This window comes from Podarcis melisellensis (genome assembly GCF_964234715.1).
Source record: "Podarcis melisellensis genome assembly, chromosome: 3".
NCBI classification, from domain to species: domain Eukaryota; kingdom Metazoa; phylum Chordata; class Lepidosauria; order Squamata; family Lacertidae; genus Podarcis; species Podarcis melisellensis.
In genome coordinates this window covers 21,732,358-21,759,866 of record NC_138530.1, presented here as the reverse complement: position 1 = coordinate 21,759,866, position 27,509 = coordinate 21,732,358, and the positions used below count along the sequence as shown (strand labels likewise).

The 27,509-nt window shown below is 40.3% G+C and overlaps 1 protein-coding gene across 1 annotated transcript in view; it reads right to left on the bottom strand.

The window, feature by feature from the left end:
• LRPPRC (leucine rich pentatricopeptide repeat containing) overlaps positions 1-27,509 on the bottom strand; it is a 118,332-nt gene that overhangs the window by 29,854 nt on the left and 60,969 nt on the right. Inside the window, exons 24-29 of the mRNA XM_081903714.1 lie at positions 19,595-19,719; positions 18,920-19,026; positions 9,764-9,832; positions 7,047-7,137; positions 2,193-2,335; positions 1,933-2,059 (exon numbers count right to left, since the gene is read on the bottom strand). Coding sequence (XP_081759840.1) covers positions 1,933-2,059; positions 2,193-2,335; positions 7,047-7,137; positions 9,764-9,832; positions 18,920-19,026; positions 19,595-19,719 — 662 coding nt within the window. The remainder of the gene's footprint in view (positions 1-1,932; positions 2,060-2,192; positions 2,336-7,046; positions 7,138-9,763; positions 9,833-18,919; positions 19,027-19,594; positions 19,720-27,509) is intronic.

Genomic DNA, 27,509 nt, shown 5'->3' with positions numbered 1-27,509 from the left:
ATAGTGTATTGGATGACACCAATGTCATCAGGGCAAGACTTCAGGACAGAAGTCCAGGCACCACTTATCAGAATGGGCAGGAGGGCTCCCAAAACAGTAGCATTGGCTCACCTCCTTATGAAGTAAGAGAAGCAATCCACGTCGCTCTCCAAAGGGAGCCCTCCTCCCCCAAGATGAGTGAAGAGGCAGAAATTATGTAACTGCACAACTGGATGTGCTGATGCAACCACAGCTTGTGATCTAAACTGAGGATACACAGTCGTACCTTGGAAGTCAAACTGAATCCATTCCGGAAGTCCGTTCGTCTTCCGAAACCAAAGTACGGCTTCTGATTGGCTGCAGGAAGCTCCTGACAGCCAATCAGAAGCCACGGAAGCCCCGTCGGATATTCAGCTTCCAAAAGAACATTTGAAAACCAGAACGTTCCGACTCGCAAGGTGTTCAAGAGCCGAGGTATGACTGTATTAGATTGGTTAGCATTATGTCTTCCAAACCTTCATGTCCTCCACAGGAAAACTATTCAATTCTAACCAGCAACAGCATAGTTAAACCCAGGGCTTTGGTGTAATTTAGTGTCCACTCCACCAAAGCTAGAATATCATTTTGTGCTGATTTCAACTAATTCATTGTTCTGAGTGGCTTCCTAAGGAAGAACACTAAAACCATTGGATTCCATGTTGGCTTAAGGGAAGACAAGATGCACAACGTGGGTTAAGAATATCTGGCAGCTCTGGGCCAATGTTTGACGGTATATATCTATAGTGGTGGTGAGTAGTTCTTGGCTGCTGCAGGTCACTTTGAAGCCATCACTTCAGGGGTAAAATGAGGATGACAGCGCCATGCCCTCCTACCTTTTTATTGGTGGGTCTCTGCTGAGGAAAGAGGGAGTTGGAAATCAGAGATTTCCATGTAGAGCTAAACATTCACATGCACTGTCTCTGCCTAAATCCCGGGCCAAATTGAGCTGACCCAAGATTCAGTCTAAGAGGGTTAAAGCAGTCTCAGATCCACCTGGGGCTGTCAAGAGAGGTGGCGGCAGCCATAAAGCTGCCTGAATGTGTCGCCTTCTCCACCTCCCTCAGCTGTGTATTTAATCAGCGTTTCAAATTATAGGCAATGCATGGCCCTCAATTAAAGCTGGGGCCTGGATCTGGAACAGCCTTGGATAGCATCAGAGTCCAAAATGGATCGGTGTGGGGGAGGAGAAGAAGAAGAAGAGTTTGGATTTGATATCCCGCTTTATCACTACCCTAAGGAGTCTCAAAGCGGCTAACAATCTCCTTTTCCTTCCTCCCCCCACAACAAACACTCTGTGAGGTGAGTGGGGCTGAGAGACTTCAGAGAAGTGTGACTAGCCCAAGGTCACCGAGCAGCTGCATGTGGAGGAGCGGAGACGTGAACCCGGTTCACCAGATTACGAGTCCACTGCTCTGAACCACTCCACCACACTGGCTCTCACTGGGAGGCAAGCACAGCCCTATTTATAACAGATGTTACAACACTACCTTTCTTTTCAGGCTAATTTAACACAAAAGGGAGACAGTTACTTTCTGTAGTGGGTGAGATGCCTTCTAATCTTGATGAAGTCCTAATTTAATATAACGGAATATGATGATAAATTCTAAATCAGGGATATCCTTCCTAGTACAGAGTGTAATAACCTCACATTCAGATGTTAAATTATTCCTTACAACAGTACGAAAGATAGTATCATAAGCAGTTACATACTGGGAGCCTATATATTCAGCATGGAAAGAAATACAAGACTGCTAATATTTTGGCACCAAGATTCTACAGTACAATTTCATGAAGCAGAATGTTAGCTATAGAGCACCGTGATTTTGGGAATACAGGCGTGCTTTGTCCCTTGTATTGAATGAGTTAGCACATTCTTTTCAACAATAGTTTAAGAAAGAGTCCAAATTAATTTACCTTCAGGTTTGCCCTTTTTGCAGAGTATGAATATTTCTTTTTCATTATCTGTCGCCTGTTCAGCAGTCGTCAAAGAGGGAGAACTGACAGAATCAACAGCCTCATCAGTAGCCCCATCAAACCAAGTCTTTAAAAGAAAACCATTTTTAAAAGTTACTTATCTTCCTACATACAATCTCCCTCTGCCATATCATTCACAAACCAACATGAAAGATTTTAAAACCAGTATTTCACCACATAAAACAATTAACCTAATTTACCTCAGGTACATCAAACGGAACTTCCTGATTATTAGCCTTAAGAATATCTGCTAGCAGCCTCAAAGTTCTTTCACGGGGAATACTGTTTTCTTCTTGCATTTTAGTCCAAACAGCGTCAGCCCTTTGCCAATCGTTGTTTACTTCTGAAGGGGGGAAAGTGAAAGAACAGAGGAAACCTAAATGTGGCACTGTCATTTTCTACTGCAAGCAGTTTCATGCATGTCTTCACATGAAGTTTACTTTCCCATATATAACCAACTTCCTTTGTTACTTAATCTGGAGTGGGTGTTTGAACATTCTTTTTTCAAGTTATTTATAATTAGAGCCAAACAGAATATTACACATCATAGGAATAATTCTCCTGCCAGTGTTGTCCTAATTTCCTTTTAGTTAGAAATCTTCATCGTGGGGAGGTGCTGCAGTGGACCGCGTGGCCACCTACTCTTCCCCAGGGGCGGGGGACAAAGTCCCGCGTTGCCCTGGGGGATCCCGGCTGTGTCAGCACTCAGCCAGCCAATCAGCTGGCTGGTGGGGGCATGGCTGGACCATTTAAGTGGAGGAGCAAGCCGGAGGGCTTCCTCTTGGCTCGCCTCTTCAAGCTCCCGCCCTCCCTCCCTTTTTTGCAGGTTTTCATCGGCCTTGCTATGGACCTCGGTTGGCTGCTGTTGAGGGGCCTGGTAGGAATTTTTCCACTTGGCAAAACTGGCACGGGCCATTTGGTTTTCGCCTACCTCGTAGCAATCGTCACAACTTTGTTAGGGTTGCGGTTAGGCATTGTTTGACCTTTTGATAGGAGAGGGGAGGTGTGGCCATTACCTGCCGCTCCAAGTGTAAGGGTATTCCTTTAAAGGAATCCGGGGGTGTGCATCTTGTCCGAAGCCCAGGGCAGGGCTAGGGCCATGACACGACCCCGTCGGGAACACCTGGGGGAGCTCAAGTCGGTCTGCATGGATGGGGCTCCCCCTTCTGGTGGTTTACCCTTACCAGACTCCCTGCCCAATGGGCAGGGGTCAAATATAGTCGGGTTCATTCAATGCCTAAGCCACTTACTGCTCACATTCTGTAATCAATAAGCTTCAAACTTGATCCCTTAAGGGGAGTGCAACCCCACTCAGAGCAGGCTGCACATGTACTCCCACACCATCAAAATCCTCAACCAGCAATATTTCTGTCTTGTATGGATTACTGTATTTTCCTGTGTATATGATGCCCCCATGTATAAGATGCCCCCTATTTTTGGGGACTCCAAATTAAGAAAACAGCCTTCAGCAGTACTTGTGTATAAGTTGAGCCCCTTTAAACCTAATTTGGAGTATAAGACCTAGTCTTATACACAGAAAAATACAGTATGTTTCCACTCCCCCTTCCCTATCTACTACAATAAGGATGCCAAGCAGTTCAGGACTTTCACAACCTCTCCAGAATTACAAGTTGGAAGAGAGACAGCAATGGGGGTCATCAGGATATAGGCAACATGCTGATCCAAATCCCTGGCTCATCACCATTTCCCATATTCCAAGGTGCCTGAATATGGGAACACACTGTGAACAAAGTACATCTCCCAACTCCTTGCAACCCCCCCCCCCCATATATTAGAGAGTTAAAATAACCTCTGTTCATCACTCGCCTTGCAATCAATGACGGACTACAGGTTTATAATAATTCCCTTTTTTGTGCTGAACTACGTGCCTACATTTGTAAACTGAATTTAGCTAACGTTGTAATAATATACAGAAATAGCAATGGAACCTCAGGAGCTGTATTGCATGCAACAGTTTTGAAAGATGGTTAGATGTGGGTTAAGGCTATGGTTCTGTTTTTGCTCTTACAGCGGACAAAGCTGTTTTCTCTTTATTTAAGCAGATTGAATTGGTTGTGTCTTTTCTTGCTGTCTACAGATTTTGCACAACAGTGTTTGATAAAATTTGTATCTTAGATTTCTCCTCTCCCCATTGAAGAGAGACAGGCTGCTTGTTGGGAAAGGAGGAGGACTCCCTCCTACTAAAGGAAGATTATGTTTGGAAACCCAGTTGCTTTATTATGGTGAACCAGTATTTGTAAAACAATAAGGAAGATTAAAAAAAAAAGCTGCTGAGGAAATGCAATGCAAGAATGAAATAAAGCATACAGCAAATATCTTGGCCACTTCTCTTCTGAATGTTCTTTTTGCAAGCAAAAGAGGTGAATACTCTGCCAAGGTAGATGGAAAAAAACATGTTTCCTTATCTTATAAAGAGACAAGAAGGTGTTGTAACATCACACTGCTGAGCTGCAGTAAAGCAAAAATCCATCTGCAGTAAAGCAAAAAACACAGTTCCATAGAGGTGGTTATATTGGGCTGCTGCAGCAAAAATAATGGAGAATCTTGTGGCACTTTACAGAGTTACAGTTAATGAATTTCCTCTTTCATGGAGCCCTTCCTTCACCTTCCTAACTTTGGCTAACCACAGTTTGCCATTCCTGAACTGGAAAACTATGGTTAGTGCTAACCTTCAAATGACAGCTTGCAAACTCACCTCAGATTGAGGTTTGAAAGTCTTTTTTTAAAAAAACGCAAACGATTAAGCAAGCAAGCAGTCAACAGATGCCACAGAAAATTACAGTTATGGTTAAACTAGCCCAACTGACCTGTATTGGTTGCTACTAACATGAAACAAATTCCTAGGCAAATATTACAGATGTCTGAATAGAAGAGAATTGCAGGAACATGTAGTGTATCCAATTCTACTCATACCAAGGCTTGATTGCACAAATTGATGCATAAAGGACCCTGCAACATGATGTTTAGCTATTTTCTTTGAAAAGCAGACAACCACTCCAAAATGTCCTATCAAACTGCTTTTAAATGACCTCAGTTTCAAAAACTGTGCGCCATATGGTATGTGAGGTTCCAATTCAAGATATATAAAGTCCAAAGCCTTTATCAATGTGCAGCATTATGTGAGCAGTCCTTTGGATCCCAGGCCATATAAAACCTGATCCTATTAAAAGAGGATGAGACAAAATGTTTCAGAGGTATGGCATGCCTGCAAAATTCCCTTTCCGTCAATCGGATCTGCAGTCACCCATTGCTATATGGCTCTCAATTTTCAATTGTCCTCGAATGCTTAACAAGTTGCCCACGTACTGGTAAGATTTTGAAAGGCTTTCAAGATATTCCTTGGGAGGCTGCGAGTGTATTTGGCTATCTTCTATTGAAAGCAATTATGTATGTAGCAAAGAGGAACATCTTTTCAAATTCTTTTGTAGACAACAAAACAAGACAGCTCTTCAAAGCAAGGGGAGAAATTACACAGAGGATTCTTGAATTTCTGAGACATGGTTTAGTACTACACAATGATGGGAAATGGCAACTTTCTTTAAAGAACTCCTCAAGAGATAAATACCACCTATGCAGAAGCAAATAGGTGGTTTACAAAAACCTTCAATTATCGTTCAACCAAAGTAAGCCAACTGCAGAATGTTTCCCTATTCGAGTTAACACTCTAAAACTGGAAGAAAGAAACTTAACTGGTAAATTGGAATGCAGCTGAAGTACAATGAACAACATTTCACCCATGGGCAGGGCACTGAACTAAATGGACAAATGCCATACCAAATCTTTCACCCAACGAAAATGGCTGAAGCAGGGAGAAGAAATATTTAACAAGCTGCAATAAAGCCCAGACAGCTTGGCAGCTAAAAGATAGTACACTTGAAAATGGTGGTGACCAGCCCACCTACTAGGTAAAAAGAAGAACAAGGATGGAATGTGAGACAGGCCATGATTGCACCCTGACCAAATGGTTGTGTCCAAAGGTCTTGTTTCCTCCTGAGCAAGCTCTAATTCTACTTATCTCCACTGGGCATGCTTGCTGCTGCTGAAAGTTGCAATCCAAAACATCTGGAGTGCACCATACTGGCTACCCTGCAGTAAACCCAATAAGCAACCTAGGCTGGTAGCAAATCTGTCATCTGTGATCTAGTTTAGATTCCTGCATTGCAGCCGTTTAGACTAGATGACCCTTAGCTATGTTACTTCCCCACACCTTCGGAGGAAGGGAATCAAGCCTATTGTTTTACTTAGTCTACCTAAGGAGCACAATGTGTGAGGTCTGAACTGGTTGCCCCAAGCTCAGACAGCATGGCTCTTACAAGCCATTCTCATGTTTCTATACCAATTATTCAGGAACTTTCACTACTGTAACTAAGGCAAGTTACAGTTATCTTAGAAAGCCATATTTTAAAGGTTTAACAGCTTATATTTCCATGCTTTACTTTCCTGCGTGTTTCGTGCAGTTGGTTCTTCCTGCCAAAGTATAGAACCATACATATGTCCCTACTGAAATTCCTTTTGTTAGTGGGGCCCAGTTTGCCAATCTGTTAAGGACATCTTGAATCCCAATTCTGTCTTCTAAGCGACCCCTCCCAGTTTGGTGTCATTTGCCAATTGGTTGACCATCCCCCCAATTCCTTCGTCCAAATCATTTATAAAGATGTTGAACCACAACAGACCCAGGACAGAACCCTGCGGCACCCCACTTGCCACGTTTTTCCAGAATGGTGAGGAACCATTAACGAGCACACTTTGTGCCTCACGATTCCAATTCTTTGCTCCTCACACTAAAACTACAGTTGCTGCCCTTTGTAACCCCTCCCACCGACACCACCACATCCTTAGCCATACAAGTAAAGTGCATAGTATCAGTTGCTTACAATACTATTAATTTCTCAATAACGTTAATATCTCAATTGTTTTTTTGTGGCTGCAAAAGCAATTCTATTCTGAACATTGGTAAGTCTAACGTGAAACATACGAGAGTTTTCCTCACTTATAAGAACCAAAATAAAGAAGAGCCTGTCCATTTTACTTACTGCATAATTTTAACAGGTAGTAATACATCTCGTCTCTATCACATTCAAAAAGCTTTTGAGTCAGTTCTACCATGCTTTCCAGGGCTTCAACCTTAAACGAGAAAATATTACAAACACACACCACATTTATAACATCTATACATGACATAAAGAACTGCTTGCTTTATTAGACATTTATTGCATATGTATCAAGTTGTAAAAAAGTTATGATGGGGTAATGAATAGGTAGGGGATGTAGAATGAGCAAATAGGAAAAAGGGGAGTAGAAGAATGTGACTATATGATGTGTGATGGAATTTTCTGTGCATGAACTAACATTTTAGCAATGATTTTCGCAATGTATAAATTGCGACGATAATGAACACCAACAAAAAGAGAATAAGGCTATCAGTGACTACTAGCCACAATGGCTTTTTTACCTCCACTGCAAGAAGCAGCATAGCCCTGAATACCAGTTGTTGAGAATCACAAGTTGGGAGAACACAGTCACACTTAAATCCTGCTTGTGGGCTTCGGATAACCAACCAGTTGGCCTCTGTGAGAACAGGAGGCTGGACAAGATGGGCCTTATGTATCTTCTTATTTAAGATCTTATACGTATATATTGCATGTGTTAATCAGTTCCTGACACTTCCCTATAATAGCAGTGTATCTCATATAGTAATCACTCTGCCAACAGTAGCCACTCTGAGTCAGGCTCCGGCCAGGGTACAAATATAATTTTTTTAAAAAATTATTATTATTATTATTCTCAAAAGTATGCCCAGTGAAATTAATGAACTTTATTGAAATTATGTATGATTTAGTTACGTCCCTGCATTGCAGGGGATTGGACTCGATGACCATCAGGGTCGCTTCCAACTCTGCAATTCTATGATTCTACGAGTCTTAAGTTCATTAATGTCAATGGGTGAGTATAATTAACACTGTATACAACCTTCTATATTCTCGACCAGTGTATTTGCCAATACAGGGGTACCTCTGGATGCGAACGGGATCCGTTTTGGAGCCCCGTTCGCATCCCGAAGCAAACGCAACCTGCATCTGCGGGTCACGATTTGCCGCTTCCGAGCATGTGACGTCATTTTGACTGCGCATGCGCAAGTGGCAAAACCCGGAAGTAACGCACTCCGTTACTTCCGGGTCGCTGCAGCGCGCAACCCAAAAATACTCATCCCGAAGCTACTTCAACTCGAGGTATGAGGTAAAACTCATCAGTTCAAAATGAACTGAAGTTAGCTGGGCATCAGCTTTGCGTCTGTAATAGTACACAACTGATCTAAGTAATTTCCAAACGGTTTTGCATACAGTCATACCACTTGTTACGCCCGCTTCACGTTCTTTCAGGATATGCCCTGCGGCGACCCGGAAGTACCGGAAAGGGTTACTTCCAGGTTTTGCGGCTCGCGCATGTGCAGACGTGCAAAATGACGTCACGTGCATGTGCAGAAGCGGCAAATTGCGACCTGCAGACACGGGTTGTGCTCTGCTCATGTTGTGAACGGGGCTCTGGAACGGAACCTGTTCGCAACCAGAAGTACCATTGTACTTGTTTAGGCTGCCAATACCTTGTAGGAAAAAATGTCAACATTCGTGTCAACATTCGCTCACTAACCAAGCTATTGTTTGTGATCACCACTAATCCTTTCCTTCTCCAAGTCTTGTGCCTCATGGAGAAACTGAGGAAAGGAAAAGACATCTGCCCTTTTGTGGGGCTTTGCAGAAAAGCTAAAACAGCAGAAGCCCAGCGGGATGGGGAAGCCGTCTTTCCTCTCTCCTACAAAGATCTTGGAGGAGGAATGGAGGAGTGTTTTCTCTTCTTGCAAAAGCTCATTCTCCCAACTTCTCTGTAGGGAAAAGGAGAATGTTTCTTTCTTTTTCTCAATAGACTTTTACAGGACAAGGTAGTAGCAGCTGGGCCTGTGCTTGAAGTTCTATACAAAGGCCTGAGAAGGAGGAGGAGCTCTACTGCTAACAAGTTGGCAAGTAAAATGATAGAACCCTGAATATAATATCAGGAATGGGAAAGACAAGACGGGTGACTATCCTACCCTATAGCTGTAGACAGTTGTCAACTGGAGGCCCTACAAAAAGGTAGTACATGCAGGTCCTGCTTTGCAAACACAATGAGCTCCCAGTAAATCGCTTGATGGTGAGTGTTTGCACAACAAGCCAATGATTTCCATTATTTCCTATGGGAAATTTGTAATCCATGATTTGTCCATTCTGTCTCCCTTTGCCTGATCTCTCCTGCTCCCTGATTTGTCGGATTTGTCTCCCTTGCTCTATGCCAGTGATGGGCAAACCTGGCCCTCTGGCTGTTTTGGGACTACAACTCCCATCATCCCTAGCTAACAGGACCAGTGGTGAGGGATGATGGGAATTGTAGTCCCAAAAGAGCTGGAGGACCAAGTTTGCCCATCACTGCTCTGTGCCTTCTGCCCCAAATGGCTGCTGCTGACCAGCAAAACACAAATATGTAAGGACGTGGGCTGTTTGGATATCTGAATCAGCTGTTTGTGTAGCAAGGTTTGGGTATAACGATATGTGTTTGGATAACTGAAGTTTTCAATAGAGAGCATTCTGATAGTGGGAGGTGCATGTACATACAAACTGATTAAGTCTTTTTCTCTTGAATTTGGATGGTTACAAAAGAAATGATGCAAAATTATTGCCTTAAATTAGTAATAAAAATAAAATTTTCACAATACACAAACCTGATTATTTCCAATACACTTCTCTGCAAACCACTGCAGTCTGGTTGGTCGAGCTCTTAAACCAGGTGTCTGCAAAACAAGATTTCAGAGTAACTAACCACTTGTTGACTTGGAATAATTCCTTAAGGATTAATATGCAGTTATAACACAAGATTACTCAAGTGGTGAACTTGCCCACTAGATACATTTTCATGCTACAACAGTTGAATATCTCTCTCTCTCTCTCTCTCTCTCTCTCTCTCTCTCTCTCTCTCTCTCTCTCTCTCTCCTTCTCCCAATACCCAATGCACTATTGATGCTGTGAATCTGATAAATTACTACACAAAGGGAGCCCAATGGCACAGCACTGAACTTCTTAAAGAAAGTTAACAGGGTGACAATGCCGGGTGCTACCTCTGTTGTCTTCTCCACAACCGCCAAGACTGAATGTGATCCGGCAACCATAATGTCCGCCTGGAAAAACCCTGTTCTAAGATGCCAGGGTCTCTACCCCCCTCTATCTTTTTAACATAGGACTATCAAATCATTATTTTATGTCATATGGATAAGTGACCATCAAGCAAATTCAAGCAAACGATAAACAGAAACCACTTGTGTATAATTTCACAGCACACATGATATTGGCAAGTGAACACATACAGAAGAAGTGCTTGCTGGTTTTAAATACACCTCTTATGCCTCCCCTCCCATCTGATGATCTCTTAAACAATTTCACAAGACTGGGGGTGGGGGAATCAGTGAGAACTAAAGAATTAAGATCTTATACAACATGCCCAGTGAAATTAAAAGAGAAGAAGTATGTTACTTGAATCTCTAGATAATCCTCTTTGTGACATAGCAAAACTCAAATGCGGCATTCACTTCCAACTTTCAATATCATTGCTGCTCCAAATGCCAATGATCTAAATGGCTTTAAAAGCTGAAAAACTTTATATAGCAAATCCTCCTCTGTTAAGAAATGATTGCTGTGCCCATCACTACAAGGACAGCTGAGTTATACAGTGGATACTCTTGTGTTTCATTTTGAAATTGAGAAGTGTTTTCACATATAGTAGGTTCTCAATCATCAAAAGAACATCTAGGTCAGATTAACTAAATCTCTAGGGCTTGCACGATAGTCCATATTTGTGGCTTATCTCTAACCATCTTACTGAATTTTCAGCATTGTGCCTGGTCTGAAATTGAGACATCTGTAATGCAGTACATTGTAAAAAGAAAAGAAAAAGGGAGAACCTATGCTGTAACCTACAAAAAAATCTTCAATAACTTGTGGCTTTTATTTTCTTTTACTTACAGATCACTCAAAGTGAAAACATTAAGTTTGCCAGCAACAACACACCACTGATTGTTACTTGCTTTCCTTCTAGAAAAGACAGCTTTTTATCCATTCTCCATTCAGTTTTCTAAAATGTTTTCTTTTCAATACCATATGAGGCTTAAAACGGTATTCTGCTTTACAATGTAATCTTTACTGCTCTGTTGTTTTGACTTCTCCCTATGGATAATTATGTATTTGGACAGCAGCCCAAATTGCTTTTCTACTGTTGTTTGTTTGCGGCTGTTGGTGCGTGCGCAAAATAACTATTTTAATGTCTTCACGTGAAGCTTAACTAAATATTCTTTCACCACCCAAAGGCCTGGAATCAGAGAATGGTGTGGGCACCATAGATTTCCTGTGCCCTCTGAAAAACTGCTCCGGAAGCCACCCAGAGGGTGTGCAATGTTGTGCAGTAGAGGTGCAACGGGAGGGGGGGGGGAGCTGGGAGGGCAGGTGAGATGCTGACTGAAATTGGCAAAAAAATCCAACCACTGATACCCACCACCCCCAAATGAAAGCAAGAACAAAAAGCAAGTTTGTTTAAATCATGTACAGTGGTACCTGAAGCACTATTTCTGGGTTAGCGGAGTCTGTAACCTGAAGTGTATGTAACCTGAAGCATATGTAACCTGAGGTACCACTGTACATGATTTAAACAAAGGTAGCATTCTGCCATAAAAGCATTACAGCAAAAAAGCCTTCTGAGAGCCTATTCTGTGGAACCAGTATTCCTGCCGGGATACGGCAGACACCTACTATCAGTATTTTCTGAGAACAATTGAGGTCACTTTTGTTTCAACAAGCTTTGCCAGCTGGAAAAAAAAAAGGTCTCTGCCTTAGGTGTTCATTTTGTATTGTTTTTAAACCTATTTTCAGCCTTGTTGTTTTTTAAAAACTATTTTATGTTTTTATGACATGGCTGTAAACTTCCTCAATACATTTAAGTAAAAGGAGCATTAATAAAACACAGCTATGGGAGCTACAGCTCTGGCTCCAATGGGCAGTTGTCTTACACATAAGTAAAAAACAGCCTTGAATATCCTTTTAAAAATAGTAATAATCATTTTTGCATTTTACAATGTTTTAACAACAAAAATTAAATCTAAACAAATTCAACCTACATTTTCTTTGACTTCCTTCCCCCTCTTGCAGTTCCTTAGTCTATATCATATTCTTACTGCATAACCAATTCAAACCTATTTACAAATTTATCCTTTATGTTCCCTTTTAATTATTTCTTACTGCTCACGTTTAGGTCAATCCTGCTAACATTTTTAATTGTTTACAATTTGTCTTCATATATTCAACAAATTTTCACCATTCTGTTAAAAAAAAAAAGAAGTCTCTCATCCTGATCTCTTATTCTTATATATTCCATGCCGTTATGTCTAATTTCTTCCGCTGCTATAACTTTAAAGTAAACAAGGACTTGTTTATGAAAGGCGATGATAGCCAGTTACCAACACACTCTGAACTTTTCTAAGATGAAGATATTGCGTGCCATTAATCTATTCAACACACCTTGCACTTTTAATGTCTTATTCTTCATATTCCGATGGGGTGTCTCAAATTAGAACTCTCTGTCCTACTCATTTCTCTGATACAGCCTTCTTTCTCCTCCTACCCCACCCTGCGGAATTAGAATAATAGAATCATAGAGTTGGAAGAGACCACAAGTCTGAAGTCGAGTCCAACCCCCTGCCAAGCAGGAAACACCATCAGAGCACTCCTGACATATGGTTGTCAAGCCTCTGCTTAAAGACCTCCAAAGAAGGAGACTCCACCACACTCCTTGGCAGCAAATTCCACTGTCAAACAGCTCTTACTGTCAGGAAGTTCTTCCTAATGTTTAGGTGGAATCTTCTTTCTTGTAGTTTGGATCCATTGCTCCATGTCCGCTTCTCTGGAGCAGCAGAAAACAACCTTTCTCCCTCCTCTATGTGACATCCTTTTATATATTTGAACATGGCTATCATATCACCCCTTAACCTCCTCTTCTCCAGGCTAAACATGCCCAGCTCCCTTAGCCGTTCCTCATAAGGCATCGTTTCCAGGCCTTTGACCATTTTGGTTGCCCTCCTCTGGACACGTTCCAGTTTGTCAGTGTCCTTCTTGAACTGTGGTGCCCAGAACTGGATACAGTACTCCAGGTGAGGTCTGACCAGAGCAGAATACAGTGGCACTATTACTTCCCTTGATCTAGATGCTATACTCCTATTGATGCAGCCCAGAATTGCATTGGCTTTTTTAGCTGCCGCATCACACTGTTGGCTCATGTCAAGTTTGTGGTCAACCAAGACTCCTTGATCCTTTTCACATGTACTGGTCTCAAGCCAGGTGTCACCCATCTTGTATTTGTATTATTCAGATAGTGCAGAAAATGGGCTGGATCAGAGGTTGCATCATACTGGCCATATTCGCACTGCATGGCAAACAGGAACTCCAAGCGAGTGAGTGTATCAGTGTCCCTCCAGGTGAGCCTGAGAGCTGCCACAGGAGGGATAGAGTGATCTGGCATCCTTGCTTCTAGTTCCCAGGTGTCACCTTAAGACCTTTTGATGTAGCCAGGCCTATGGAACTTTTCCCATTTTTAAATCTGCCAGTCATTTTATTGGCGTGTTATATTCTATTACACACACTGTGTACACCAGCATTTCTCAACCGGGGGCCATATGCCCCCCCTGAGGACCCCCAGGATATCCCAAGGGGGCCACAGGTGAAAATTGTGTAAATGGGGGGGGCATGGCATGAGACTAGGGGGCCACAGAGGGAAGGGAGAAGTGAACAGAACAGATAACAGAGAAGTAGAATGAACAGAGAAGTGACCGTGCTTCCCGCTGGATGGGATTCCTATTTCGTATTTGGTAGAATCAGGTTTCAGTCGTGTGAATTATTTACTCAGCCTAATGTGGAACTGCTGGCCTTAGAAGAAAGCCACTTCTTCCACAGCCAGCACAGAAGGATGAGACCCTTCCTGCATGTCCATCATAGAAATCAAGGGCATGTCAGAAGAAGCAGACAGAACTCTATTTCCCCATCACCAGCTTGCCTTTTTACAACAACCACCACTACAACAACAAGCCCCTGTTAAGAGTAAAATGCAAGGGAGTTTTTGCAGACCTTAAGCTTTTTGGGGCTCGCTAACAAGGTTGTCCTAAAGCATAGTTCAATGCAATGTGAACAATCAGGAATAAGTTGCAGTGAGCCTTGGGCTCGTGCACCCTCCCTTATGCCTCTTCTTCCCAAGCAGCCTGGAGGAAGAGTTCAGAAAGTATTGCTTACCTGCACCTTGTAGTGCCATCTGGATCAACAAACTGAAGTTAACATTAACTAGTGGTCTGTGACAAAACAAGCCAACTTCAGTTACTGAAGTTGGCATTTTAACTACAGTTAAGATTGACCATCGTTCCAGATCCAAACTGGTATGATAAACTGTGGTTTATCAAAAGCGGAACAGAAATTCCTCCTCCCAGCTATGTAGAGGAAGGGAGGGTGAGAGGTTTTACAAAAGAATATAAGAAGAGCCTTAATACTAATCTATTCTTATTTACACTACATACTGTTTTACGAGCATATGCATTGTGTATCATTAATCTATTTATTAGTCACTTTTTAAACAAAAGTGTCTTACAGAAACAAACATTAAAAACAAAGGAAAAGAAACCTAAAATTCTCACAGATAACACGTATAAAAGGGCAGATTGAACTCCCTCTACCACACTAAAAAGATGAGCAGAAAAGTAAGGTCCAAGAGCCTGGACGAATATAAATGGCATTGCCTGGTTCAAACAGTGACATTAGGTGTGCCTCCTTGGGGAGAGCTCCCCACAAACAGGGAGCCACCACTGAGAAGGCCTGCTGTCATGGTGTCACCATCTGCACTTCCTTCAGAGGGGGCACAAAGAGAAGTATCTTAAATGCCAAACACAGGGCCTGGGTTGATTTACGTGGTGTCCTTGAGGTATCGGAGTCCTGGGTGCATAAGGCTTTATAGGTCAAAACCAGCACTTTGAATCGATAGCCAACTGGTGCCAGGATTGGTGTTGTATCTGGCCTCTGAACTACCAGCTGTAGCTTCGGAACTATATTCAAAGGCAGCATATGCCAACATCTCTCTCGCACACACCATGCAAAATAATTTGTTCCAGCCATCTCTCATGCTCAATAGGTCACATCAATAATCTAGGAAGCTAAATTTCTTTGGAACATCTATATTAAAATGAAATCATACTTTACAAATAAAGGAACATCTTGCTACAATAGTTTTATCTCCACTACAAAATTGAGTTTCATGTTGATTTTATACAGATACGCAGAAAAAGCAATTTGGATGAAAGGGTGCTGTAATCTCTCAATCTCAGGACCCAGAAATATTTTCATGGTTTTTACAGTAGATTAAAAACATACAAAACCAATGGTATATTGAAATCGGTTGGTATTGTAATGCATGTCCAATGCTGTGCTGAAATCACTGTATTGCTTTAATTTCACTAAACATTATATGTATATAATCAACCCTAAGTGGCTCCGTTGTCAGGTCTGAGTGCCATCATCTGCTTTTACTCTCAAGTATCTCAAGAATCACTTGAACATTTGAGTCCTGTCAATATTCTTACACTGAACAGATTCTTTTGGGAGCATAATATTGTACCAAAAGTTGGTGCTACAACAACAGTAGGGAAAATGGCATAAAGGATGTGGAAACATTAAAATAAGAGTGAAATATCATATTGAACTTTTTAACACAAAGCACACTAGTAACAGCTTTCACGAGCAGCTGGGTTATTCACAAGAATGAGCTGCTGTCAGTAGCACTAAAGATTCCCCCCCCCCCAACAGGTATCATCTTCACATTGTCAGATTAAACAGTCTAACAGAGACACAGTTTGAAACAGGGATATTCACTGCATTATATCAGGCTGTGATATTCTGGAAGACCCAGTTTCACAAATTAGGAAGCAAATGTAACTCATATGATAACGTCTGTGCTGCTAGACCCAATGCAAGGGGCTTGTTGACTTTCAAAGCCCTGATCAACTTAAGTCCCAAATATTTGAAGGGATGCTTCTCTCCATATGTGCCAGCCTAGGCCTTGTGATGTGAAGGAGATTCTTGTGGTTTCATCGAGAAGCATGGCTTACAACATAGCTCTTCAGCAAGGTTTTTTGCAGAAGGGCAGGCTGGATAAGGTAACTTTAAAAACACCTGCCACTGATTTGTACTGTTTGGGGGTTTTATGCTGTGGTTTTAATTTACCTTTAAGCTATTTCTGATGCACTTTTAGTGGAGTAGGAGAGCAGGAAAAAAGTACACATCTAGCAACCAATGTGCCCCTTTGGTTTCAGATATTACATGGCGAGACGAGTCTAAAAAGCCCGGGACACAATTTTTACGGCCCTCTAGTGGCAATGGTGACTCGAAGTAATGTATTTAGTGGTAACTCTGAAAGTGTATACTCGATTCTGACCAAACTATGCCTCCTAGAGTACAATATACATAAGGATTGTTTTTAATTTGCATTTATTTACAAATGCATTTGTATACTGCTCTCTCAAACTATCAAGGTGGTGAACAGAAGTAAGAAAATAAAATAAAATAAAATAAAACACACCAACAAAAATTTAAAGCATTCAGATCATTAAAATGACAGTCTACTCAAGAAAAGTGTGTTTATTAAATTATTTTAATTAATTTATTAAATAACTAAAAATAAGATTCAGAACTTTGTTCTGTGAACCGCCCTAAGAACTCCAGGTATAGGGTGGTATATAAATTCAATATATAATAATAATAACTACTTAATAAACCTATTTAAAGGTGCACTTCCCCACTCCAAACATAACAATATCTCAGTACTTCATATATTTCAAACCACTTCAAGTAGCAGAACATGTACTTTATTCATATACAGACAACTTCAGTCCAAATAATAGGAAGTCTATGAGTCTAGCATTAACCCAAGTTTCATATTAAGTACTCAGGTGCAAACCATGTTAACACAAACTAACTATGGTTGCATATCCACTGGCAAACGCTGGAAACAGGTTCAAAAGCTTGGCTCCCAATCTGTGCCAGCTATTGTTTGCAAGGAACTACTACATCTACACCAGGTCTTTGGACCAGGGAATACTATTCCTCTTGGGTGAAACTTGTAAATAAACTCTCATACCAAGAGGTAACCTGTGTTTTAAAAGACAAATTGTCACTACGCATATACGCAAACCTCTAACTTGCTGCCTATCTATCCCTTCTAAACAAATTATAGCCCAAGATTCTGTAATTGCTACAGATTGGTCTTTGGCACAGGAGAACAAGCAAAATTAAAGAGCTGAAAAGTGAATGAAGCATATTAAAAAAGCTTAGATGAGGCTCCATCAAGATTATGCAAAACTAAGAAATCTTAATCCAACATAAAAAGGACAAGCAAGAATGCCAGATGTCTACTTTCTCTTCTGATAAACTAGCAAGAGGGAAAGTTTCTGAAATTAATGTTTTAGGCTGTTGTCATCTGTTGACATTATATTTGCTAATCCCTAAGTGAAACACAAAGTTAAGTGAGTAGTTATTTAGGAAAAACAGAAATGAAAGGAACTGACAATTTGTTTAAAGTTTTGGGGGTTTTTTTAAAGACAAAAAGTGCAAATAGACTGCAGGGCAAGAGTCTACTTGTTTAGACACCAACAGGGCAAGCAGCATAGGGGTGATGGTAGATTAAGTATTTAGGGGAGGTTGAAGAAAAGTTCGATGTATAAGGACTTTTTCTCTTGCCCTGTACACATGTTTGTTTTTCTAGGCCTTCACATCTATAATTCCCTCCCTTTATTTTATTGATTTATCCTTTTTGATAAAGCTGTTGGTATTTCAGAACCAAAATTCACCCAATCAGGTAGTTTACTCAAAATTATCAATAAATTATCAAATTATCAAAACAATAATTCAGGCAAAGCTGTGACTAGCATTCAGTATTTTCTTTCACTTTTTTAATTTAAGCAATTATTAATAAGTCACCTTGTGATTTACTAAAAGGACCTTTGGGTTCTTTCCCTTTACATTTGAAAAGCTTAGCCTCATCTTTGCAAAAAGATTAACTTCTCTCTTTTCCTCTCACTAATGTAAACTGGTCAACTAATATGGAGTTTGGGAGGGGCGGGGGGAGAAATGCAACTGTGTTAGAGGAAAATAATCACAATCTGGGAAGGCTCTGAGGCTGCCCTTTTGACTTATCAATTTCAGTAAGCAAAATTTCAATCAAGCCTAGATAAAATATACTAATCCTAAATAGACCAAGTTTGTCACCTACCACTTTCTATAAGCTGCTTACCATAGTGGAAGAGGGAAAAAAAGCTAAATTAAATGCCAAACAGTAGCAGACAGCACTTGTTTGGCTGATTAACTGGTAGACAAGCATTACAAATAAATCTGAGCATGGTCTGCAGCAAATTAAATTCCAGTGCTTTAAAGAACAAAGAATTTGTTGGGAAAGAGGATTAGCAACTTTACACCCAGGAATGCAGGTTTAATTTAATTGTTCCACAATCCGAGATTTAATATGCAAATATCATTTGGATATTTAATAGTGAATTTGACAAAGTAAGGAAACAATTCCAATATACAGCCAGGCCGCCTCGCTTCTAACTGTAATTATACACAATGGGGGAAAAGGAAGCCTAGTCTTCCCTTGACTCCTCCACCCCCCACCCCAATCTTTCATTACTAGGATTGGATTCTATTAACATTAATCAGAACAAGACTAATTAAAGGTTAAAAACTTTAAATATATAATTCTAATTAAAACTCTAAATAGTTGTATGATTAGAGTACTGTAGTTATAGTCTCACCTCAATGATCTTCTTGGCTTCTTTATATTTGCCGGTATTCAGGAAGGCAAAGAAGAGATCATAGAGCATCATCATTTCACCTCTCTCTTGGCTTATGAAATCCATTGCTATAGGAACATTCATAAAAAGCAGATTAGGTTACCTGTTTAGAGTCAAAAGGAACATGTCACAAGGCAAATGGCTGAGTCACGGGACACCCATGCCATAGCATCATGTGATCACATTAGATCAGCTAGATGATCTAATGACATGTTCACCTCTCCATCCATGCATCTGAATACCACTTTCTAGATGAGTTTGATTTTTACCATATCAGAAAGACTGGTCTTTTTCTGATGAAGATTTATAGGGGGAATTTCATGAATTGTGGAGCTAAATATTCTTCAAGCACAGAACTGCACAGAGATTGGCCATCCTACTGAGTAGACCTATCGGAATCAATGGATTTAAGTTTGTTTTGTGAAGTCCTTGGGATATTATTGGTATCCCTCGTGCCCCCCAACTTTTAAATAATTCTTCTTGATCACAGGACATGGTTTGAACATGTGATTCCAAACATTACTGCTGTGGCCCTCAGTAATAAATGGCTAAAACTTTGTTGGGTTAAGGTGTCCCCCTACCATAATGCAGGGCAAGAACAGAAGACAATCCCAATCCGTAATAGCAGCAACCAACCTTTCTGCAACAGTTCGGTGTTTCCCTTCTGTATTAATCTGCTCAAGACATCATGAAGTCTAGGAAAGCTGCCATACTTCCTATAGCAGTCAAACACAGCTTCCATGGCTGCTTCTATGTCATCCCTTAAAAGAAAATCCACAACATGTTAATAATAATAATAATAATAATAATAATAATAATAATAATAATATTTATATCCCGCCCTCCCCAGCCAAAGCTGGTCTCAGAGTGGCTAACAACAGTAAAAATAGCACAGTTTACATAAAATCACAATTAACTGAAATACATTCTAAAATCAATTCAGAATCAAATTAATGGCAGCCATTGGGCTAGAGTTCTATGAGGATTACAGAAGGAGGGGGTCAGACTGTGCCTTGGCCAAAGGCCTGGTGGAACAGCTCTGTCTTGCAGGCCCTGCGGAAAGATGTCAAATCCCGCCGGGATTTTAGATGGAAAAAAAACAACAATGTATACACCAAACCTCAGAAACAGTCACCTATCGTCCAAAAAAGGATCGAGGAGATAAAATGCATCCAATTCATTTCCTAACACTTCACCAGGAACCTCAAAAAGAGACTTATTTTGACTTTTGTACAATACACAAATTATTATAATCTAATTTTCATTAACTGACGGATCAAAAGAATGGTCACATATGAGTTCTCATATTTAGATGGCCCTACTTTATTATACAGGAAGCTCTTTGAAGCAAATATGAAGAAAGATCTAATCTGAATGATATGGGTCCACAGAAGCTGGGTACATTTTTTTTAATGAACTCTGCTAACATTGAGTGTGAGCTCCTATCATTCAACAACAACAACATTGGTCTAACCTATGTGTTTAAGAAAGCTGTTTATAAAACATTTTGATTATATACTATGCGCAGTTAGTTTTGATGATACTGAAAATTAAAAAGAATATTAGAAGCACAATTCAGTTTCTTCAGAAAAAGCTTATTTTAGCATTTTGAACTGACATTATATTGTGTTATGCCATCACATAACCAATACAGCAAATTATGTGATTTTTTTTAAAAAGAGAAGTCCACTCCATAACTATTTTTAGAAGGTATTCTAATTCTGAAAAATATTATGAAATTAAATACAAATTTAGAAGCGATTTTACTGCGTTTCATACGAAACCGTAAAAAAAGGAGCCGAGCTTGATGGATCGCTACCTTAACTCCTTTACTGAGTCCTGTTTACAGCGCATCTTCTGGCACCCCACAGAGTCATTTGAATTATTGTCATTTGGGGTGAAGACTAAATTACAGGTTAATTTCAAAACTGCAAGTGGATGATGCCGGCTAGATTACTGTCATACAAAAGAAATACTATGGTAGCTACCACAGATGGGTATAAAGCTTTATATAATCAGTGTTTTCTTCTGCTCTGGTTGCAAGTTCAGTTAACACCCATAGAAACAGCTTGAGAACTCCCAATAATTCCACCTAGGGTGCAATCAAATTTATACATTCAAGTTCTCAATGTTTATGCTCAGCTTCTGACAGTGACTCTGAAAAGAGCAATGGTACTGTTTCAGCTGCATTCCCACAGCCCTAAATTGCCTGTTTAGGTCAAAGCTATCAATAAATGAATGAATAAATTAGAATGCCAATCAAACAGACACATTAATAGTGTTCATGCTCCAGATATCTATTTCTGAAGGTATTTAGCCTGTTTGCGTAAAATAATGAGTCCTGGAAATGAACAGGGGTTAACGTACAAGTAGCCATGAATGTATGGCTAAGCATTTGTAAATGTTTTGCCAATCATAAACTCAATGTTTCACCTAGCATTATGCGAACGCTACAATACAGTGGTACCTCGGGTTAAGTACTTAATTCGTTCTGGAGGTCTGTTCTTAACCTGAAGCTGTTCTTAACCTGAAGACCACTTTAGCAAATGGGGCCTCTTGTTACCGCTGCGCCGCTGGAGCACGATTTCTGTTCTCATCCTGAAGCAAAGTTCTTCACCCGAGGTACTATTTCTGGGTTAGCGGAGTCTGTAACCTGGAGCGTATGTAACCTGGAGCGTCAGTAACCCGAGGTACCACTGTACTACCACAGCTTCTGATGTCTGGTTTCAAGAGATTGAAAAAAGCTAGTTCCATATCAACCAAGTTTAAGAAGCCAATTTATTTTTACATAATGCAAAGAAATTCAAGGGTGTGGATCAAAACTGCCATGTGTGCTTGTGAGGCGTTGATGCCACCCTTCTGACTACAACAGTTCCTGATGAGGGAACCCACCAAAAGGACCTCATGCAACACCAGGTGCTTCAACCAAGGCTGTGGGAAAACTGACAGAATTGGTGGCGCCCCTGTGGACAAGCAAAACTGCATGGGCCAATCACATTTGTTTGCAGCATACCTATAGAATGCAGCTATTACACATAAATTAGACAGGATCTTACAGGTCAGGCAATCTACCAAGAGGTTCCCTTGTTCAAAGCTCCACCCAAATGTGTGATATGCAGGAGATTCCTTCCAGAAGCCTTGCAAAGGAACACTTCCCACTGGACTACCTTTGGCTTATCAAATGAAGGTAGCTAAGCTAACCTTTGAAGCACAGAAACAGTGGTACCTCGGTTTTTGAATGTCTCTGTTGATGAACGTTTCGGTTTTTGAACATGTAAACTCGGAAGTAAATGCTTCGGTTTCCGAACAAGCCTTGCAAGTCGAACATGCCACACAGCTTCCGTACGGAGGCTTCCGTATTGAGTTTTCGAACATTTCGGAACTCGAATGGTCTTCCAGAATGGATTATGTTCGAAAACCGAGGTACCACTGTATATCTGATCTAAAAAGCTATCTTTAAGCTTCTATTTGACGTGAACTACTATCAGATTACATTTACTTTAAAGACACAGAATTAGAGCAATCAGCTAATAAATTTGAAACACAAAACTGAGCGGTTCACTAGACAATTGAGCTATTTCATCTATACTCATCTTGCTGTTCAATGTGGGCTTTAGAAGACATGGCACTTTGCTGCTCTATGTAAACTGAATAGTGAAATCGTATTAAAAAGGAAATAATATCCCATTCCATTCTAACTTGCATGTCAGCTGCAATCATGTGTATTAGTCTCAACACACACATGATGTCATGACAGTCTTGACACAGCAAAACACATCTTAATTTGGATTTCTGTGACGTAGAATAAATTTTATCCAGGAATGTCTGTGGACACGGTGGTCTTTCCCAGCATGCACTGCCTTTAATGTAGATAGAGCTGAAGGAGGAAGTTGGAACAGTGACTGTCTTTCCCATTTCCTCTTTCCCTTTATGAGCTTTTCAAGGATCAGGTTAATTCTACTGAATCCTAATTTTACCCAGATCCCTTGACAATGCAAAGTATGTAACATGTGCTTATTTCCTTCCATCTCAAGGTGAGGTGGGGGAAGAGTGCGAGAAGTAACAGAGTGGTAGTACCTAAGGCACTCACTTAAAAATCAAAATGTGCCCACAGGCTTAAAAAGGTTGATAAGCCCTGGTCCAATCCTATGCAGGCAAACGCAGGAATAAATCTCATACAGCTAAATGGGTCTTATGCCCAGGTATGTGTGTTTAGGATAGAAGACAAAAACATTTTGCTTCAGATAAGAGTAAGGCGCAAGGTAACTATTCCAATCTTGCAAGGAGCCAATATGTGACTGCTCACAAAACTAGCTGAGATCTCAAACTGATTGAACAATAAATTATGTGTGGCCCTGAGTGGCAAGAAAAAGTAAAAAAATACCAAGAAATCTTCTTGCTTAAAGGGTGCCACTTTCTCAACCTTACCTTCTTTACTTGCTATAAACAACTTTTCCAAACCTAGAAGCCTGCTTGATAATAAAAAAAAACCTCTAAATATTGATTTTAATTGGAATGAAGTGCTTCAGTGTTCTGCATAAAGTGTTAGTGAAGTGGCAATTTACCTAAGGGGTTTACTGATTGAAAAGCTCTCAAACCTGAAATCGCTAGAGAGGAAGAAATAAAAAAGGGGAGGGAGAAAGAGAAAAAAAGGGACTCTGGGAAAGAAAACCACAGAGAATGCCTCAAAAACAAATCCCTCTGCAAATCTGAAGCATATGTTAGTGTGGAAGGAAATCAATTCAGTAAGGTACAATCAGCTTAAAAAAATATTCTGTTAAGAGAACGGGGCTCTTGAAAGAGCTAAATGCCCCCCCTTCCGTTCATCAGCTATAACGAGGAATTTTCAAGGAGACTGGTGTTGCAATTACAACTAATCCTCCCAAAAAAATTAACTGTGTTGAAGGCTTTGTAATTTCCCTAGGTACAATTTAGCTGTCACTTACTTTAAAATTTACTCAAACATGCGTTCCGAACAGCACTAACTTCACATGTCAAGTGCTTTCCAGCCAATTGAGTCTAAACTGGAAGTCGGTGTTAAACAACTGAATGATTAGACAAGATAGCTCATTTCCCTGCTCTTTTGTTCAGAATAAAATGCCACATTTACATTATCAGGCTCAACAGGATTTTCTGACAGAGGGAGAGAGAGGGGGAAAAAACTCTGGTGAACACTGTCCGTACTAAACACATGAAGCCTGTCATTTACCAATCATCCTTCAAAAAGCAATAGCAATGAATGTAACTTAATTACGACCCAATGATCCTTGACAAAAAAAATCATCTTATCACTGTCCTGTTCTCCTAGGGCAAATGAACCATTTCTGTCCTTTGGCACTGATGATGCAAAATTTCTAATTGCAATAATGGAGTAAGAGAGACAAACCTTTGCTTCACTCAAAAAAAAAAGTGTGTTTTGAAGAGAAAGAAAACAATCTAGAAATAATGTGGACGTTTGAAATAAAGATGCAAAAAAGCTGCTGGGGGAGGGGTGTTCAGAAAAAGCAGCGATTTTTAACAGACTGATGGGAGAAATCAACAAATTAATAAAACAACTTGCCATAATTTTTAATGAATAGCTATATTTAAACTTAGACAAGGGCTACAGAGACACAACACGTCTTAGAAAGGAGACTGCTAAAATTTTGCGTCCAGGGATTGTAGTGTATATGAATCCATAAGTCTCTTCAATGGACAGCAGGAGTTGTGATTTAATCAGTAACCCATTGAGAACTTACACTCCATTTCTAAGTCAAACTTCACCCAGCTAAATCAGTTGTTTTCACTTGTCTGAACTACAAGCAAGTTTAACATTTTGGCAGTGAGGAGGCTTTTCTCATTTTGTGCCTCAGAAAAAGATTTCTTAAATGGCTGAACTCAAATTATTCACTGTGCTTCAGGCCATGTCTTCCAATGATGTTTTGGGCAATGACTGTAAAAAAATTCACCTTATGCATTCACGTTGCTATCTTCTGTTATCTTTCTCAGTTGGTTTCATTTGCCCTCTGAAACATTATCATGTAGCCAAACCCGATGTGCTTTTTAGCATAATCTCATTTTTATATCCAGTGCTATAAAAATAGGCATCGGTACTCACCATGAAGTTCTTACAGTAAGTGCCACACTTTTTAACAACAAAAAGAGGCGCCAGTACTGTGTACCCTTCAGTACTCCCTGGAAAAAAGCACTGTTTGTATCAGTGTTTCCCAAACTTGGGTCTCCAGCTGTTTTTGGACTACAACTCCCATCATCCCTAGGTCAGGGATGATGGGAATCATAGTCCAAAAACAGCTGGAGACCCAAGTTTGGGAAACTCTGCTTTATATGATCACCGACTGGCTGGGATCACTTGTGTGACTGATCCAGGAAGCACTGTCCTTGCCCTCAGTGACACCATCTTGTAACTAAATCTGATTCTGTTATCTCTCAGCGACATTATCATGTAGTCAAATCTGATTTGCCATTGAACATACTACTTACTACATGATCCTCAGTTAGTATTTAGGAGGGGCGGGAATTTATACTAGAAACAAAACAAGCAAACCTAGAAACTGTGGCCCTCCAGATGTTGTTGAACTCCCATCAGCCAAAGCCAGTAGGGGCAATGGTTGAGGAATGGTGGGAGATTTAGTCCAACAGCATATCGAGGGCCACAGGTTCTTTCTCTCTGTATCAGAAAAAGAATCACACATTAGAAAGGGGGGAAAGTGTGTATTCTTATACAAGGTTTTCATGAAATGTTTCTAATGGAATAATTCTCTGAAAACACTATATTTGGCACTTTAAATTAGAAATGGGAATGTTTGACAGTGCCCTGTTTTTCTATCAAATAATGATTTTGTTTCAGTAGGTTTGATCCAGCGACGAGAGCTTAAATACAAGGAAAATGTGCCCATAATAACTCTTTCCACCTTTTATTGTATTCAGCCGCATAACACCTTATTGTAAATAATAACTGGGTGTTGTTGTTTTTTTTAAGTCTGTAACAATTAAAACTCCCATGTACAACACTTTTTGAAGTCCAGGTATCGAAGGAGAAGTTGTTGCACAAAGGTTTAGATTCCTAATGCTGAGATAAAATGGCCTCAAGCCCCACAATGAAAGGCATGCTATTATCAGTATGCTGAAAGAATAATACTTTAAATGTCTAAAAAGTTAATGTGGAGTAAATAGTACTACTTCCAGTCTGAAGAACAACAGCAATTCTATAAAGAGCCATTATGAAAAGACAAGCAAAGTGCTTTTCATTATGACAAATGTGATATTATATTGTGGAGATCCTGGAGGATCCAAAACCTCCAGTTGCCCTCCCTGGTCCTGGGTAACTGGGGATAAGCTACCTGCAGTTTCCTACAACAGCAGCAAGGATACTCATCCCTAAATACTGGAAAACCCAAGATTTGCCCACACTGGAAGAATGGCAGATGCAACTGATGGACTATATGGAACTGGCGGAAATGACTGGCAGAATCCGAGACCTGGGAGAAGAAGTCGTGGAGGATTGGAAGAAATTTAAGGACTATTTACAAAAACACTGTAAATTGTATGAATGTTAAGAAAGATGTAAGATTAGCAACAATACGGCACCAATAAGTTAGTTAAAAGGAAAATGAAGATAAATGTAATCATAAGAAAAGATAAATTTTGGATAAATACTATGTTAAAATTAAGTTTTTAAAAGTCGGGATCTAAATTATCTAAAATTAGGGATATAATATTGGAAAATTATATTATAAGAATTGAAACAAGGTAATAAATTGCTGGGTAAAGTTTGAGATTTTGGAATGCAGGAACGAGAGTTGCGAGGAAGTCCAATGAGGTGAATGAAATGTGGATATTGAAAAATTACATGTTATTTCATATGTTTTCTTACTGTTTAAACAAAATTTTTAATAAATATTATTATAAAAAAAATAAGCTAGCTGCAGTTTCCAAAACCCTCAGGGCAACTTACAAAAATAGAAAGAAGAAAAAAAGAATATAATCAAGCGAGCCCGTGTTCTGGGGACACCCAGATTCTCTCTCTCTCTCTTCATCCCTGACTCTCAGCCTATGGGGTTTTGCAGGGTTCCATATTATCACCCATGCTGTTTTGCATCTATATGAAGCTCCTGAGGAAAGTCATCTATGGATTAGTGACATCAATATGCAGATGACATATTTCTCTCTCTATGTATATAACCATAATATGGGTGGTCAAGAGTTCTGTAGAGTTTCTGTATTCTGCGTGGTCAAGAGTTCTGTAGAGTTTCTGTATTCTGCCACTGTATTCTGCTCTGGTCAGACCTCACCTGGAGTACTGTGTCCAGTTCTGGGCACCACAGTTCAAGAAGGACACTGACAAACTGGAACGTGTCCAGAGGAGGGCAACCAAAATGGTCAAAGGCCTGGAAACGATGCCTTATGAGGAACGGCTAAGGGAGCTGGGCATGTTTAGCCTGGAGAAGAGGAGGTTAAGGGCTGATATGATAGCCATGTTCAAATATATAAAAGGATGTCACATAGAGGAGGGAGAAAGGTTGTTTTCTGCTGCTCCAGAGAAGCGGACACG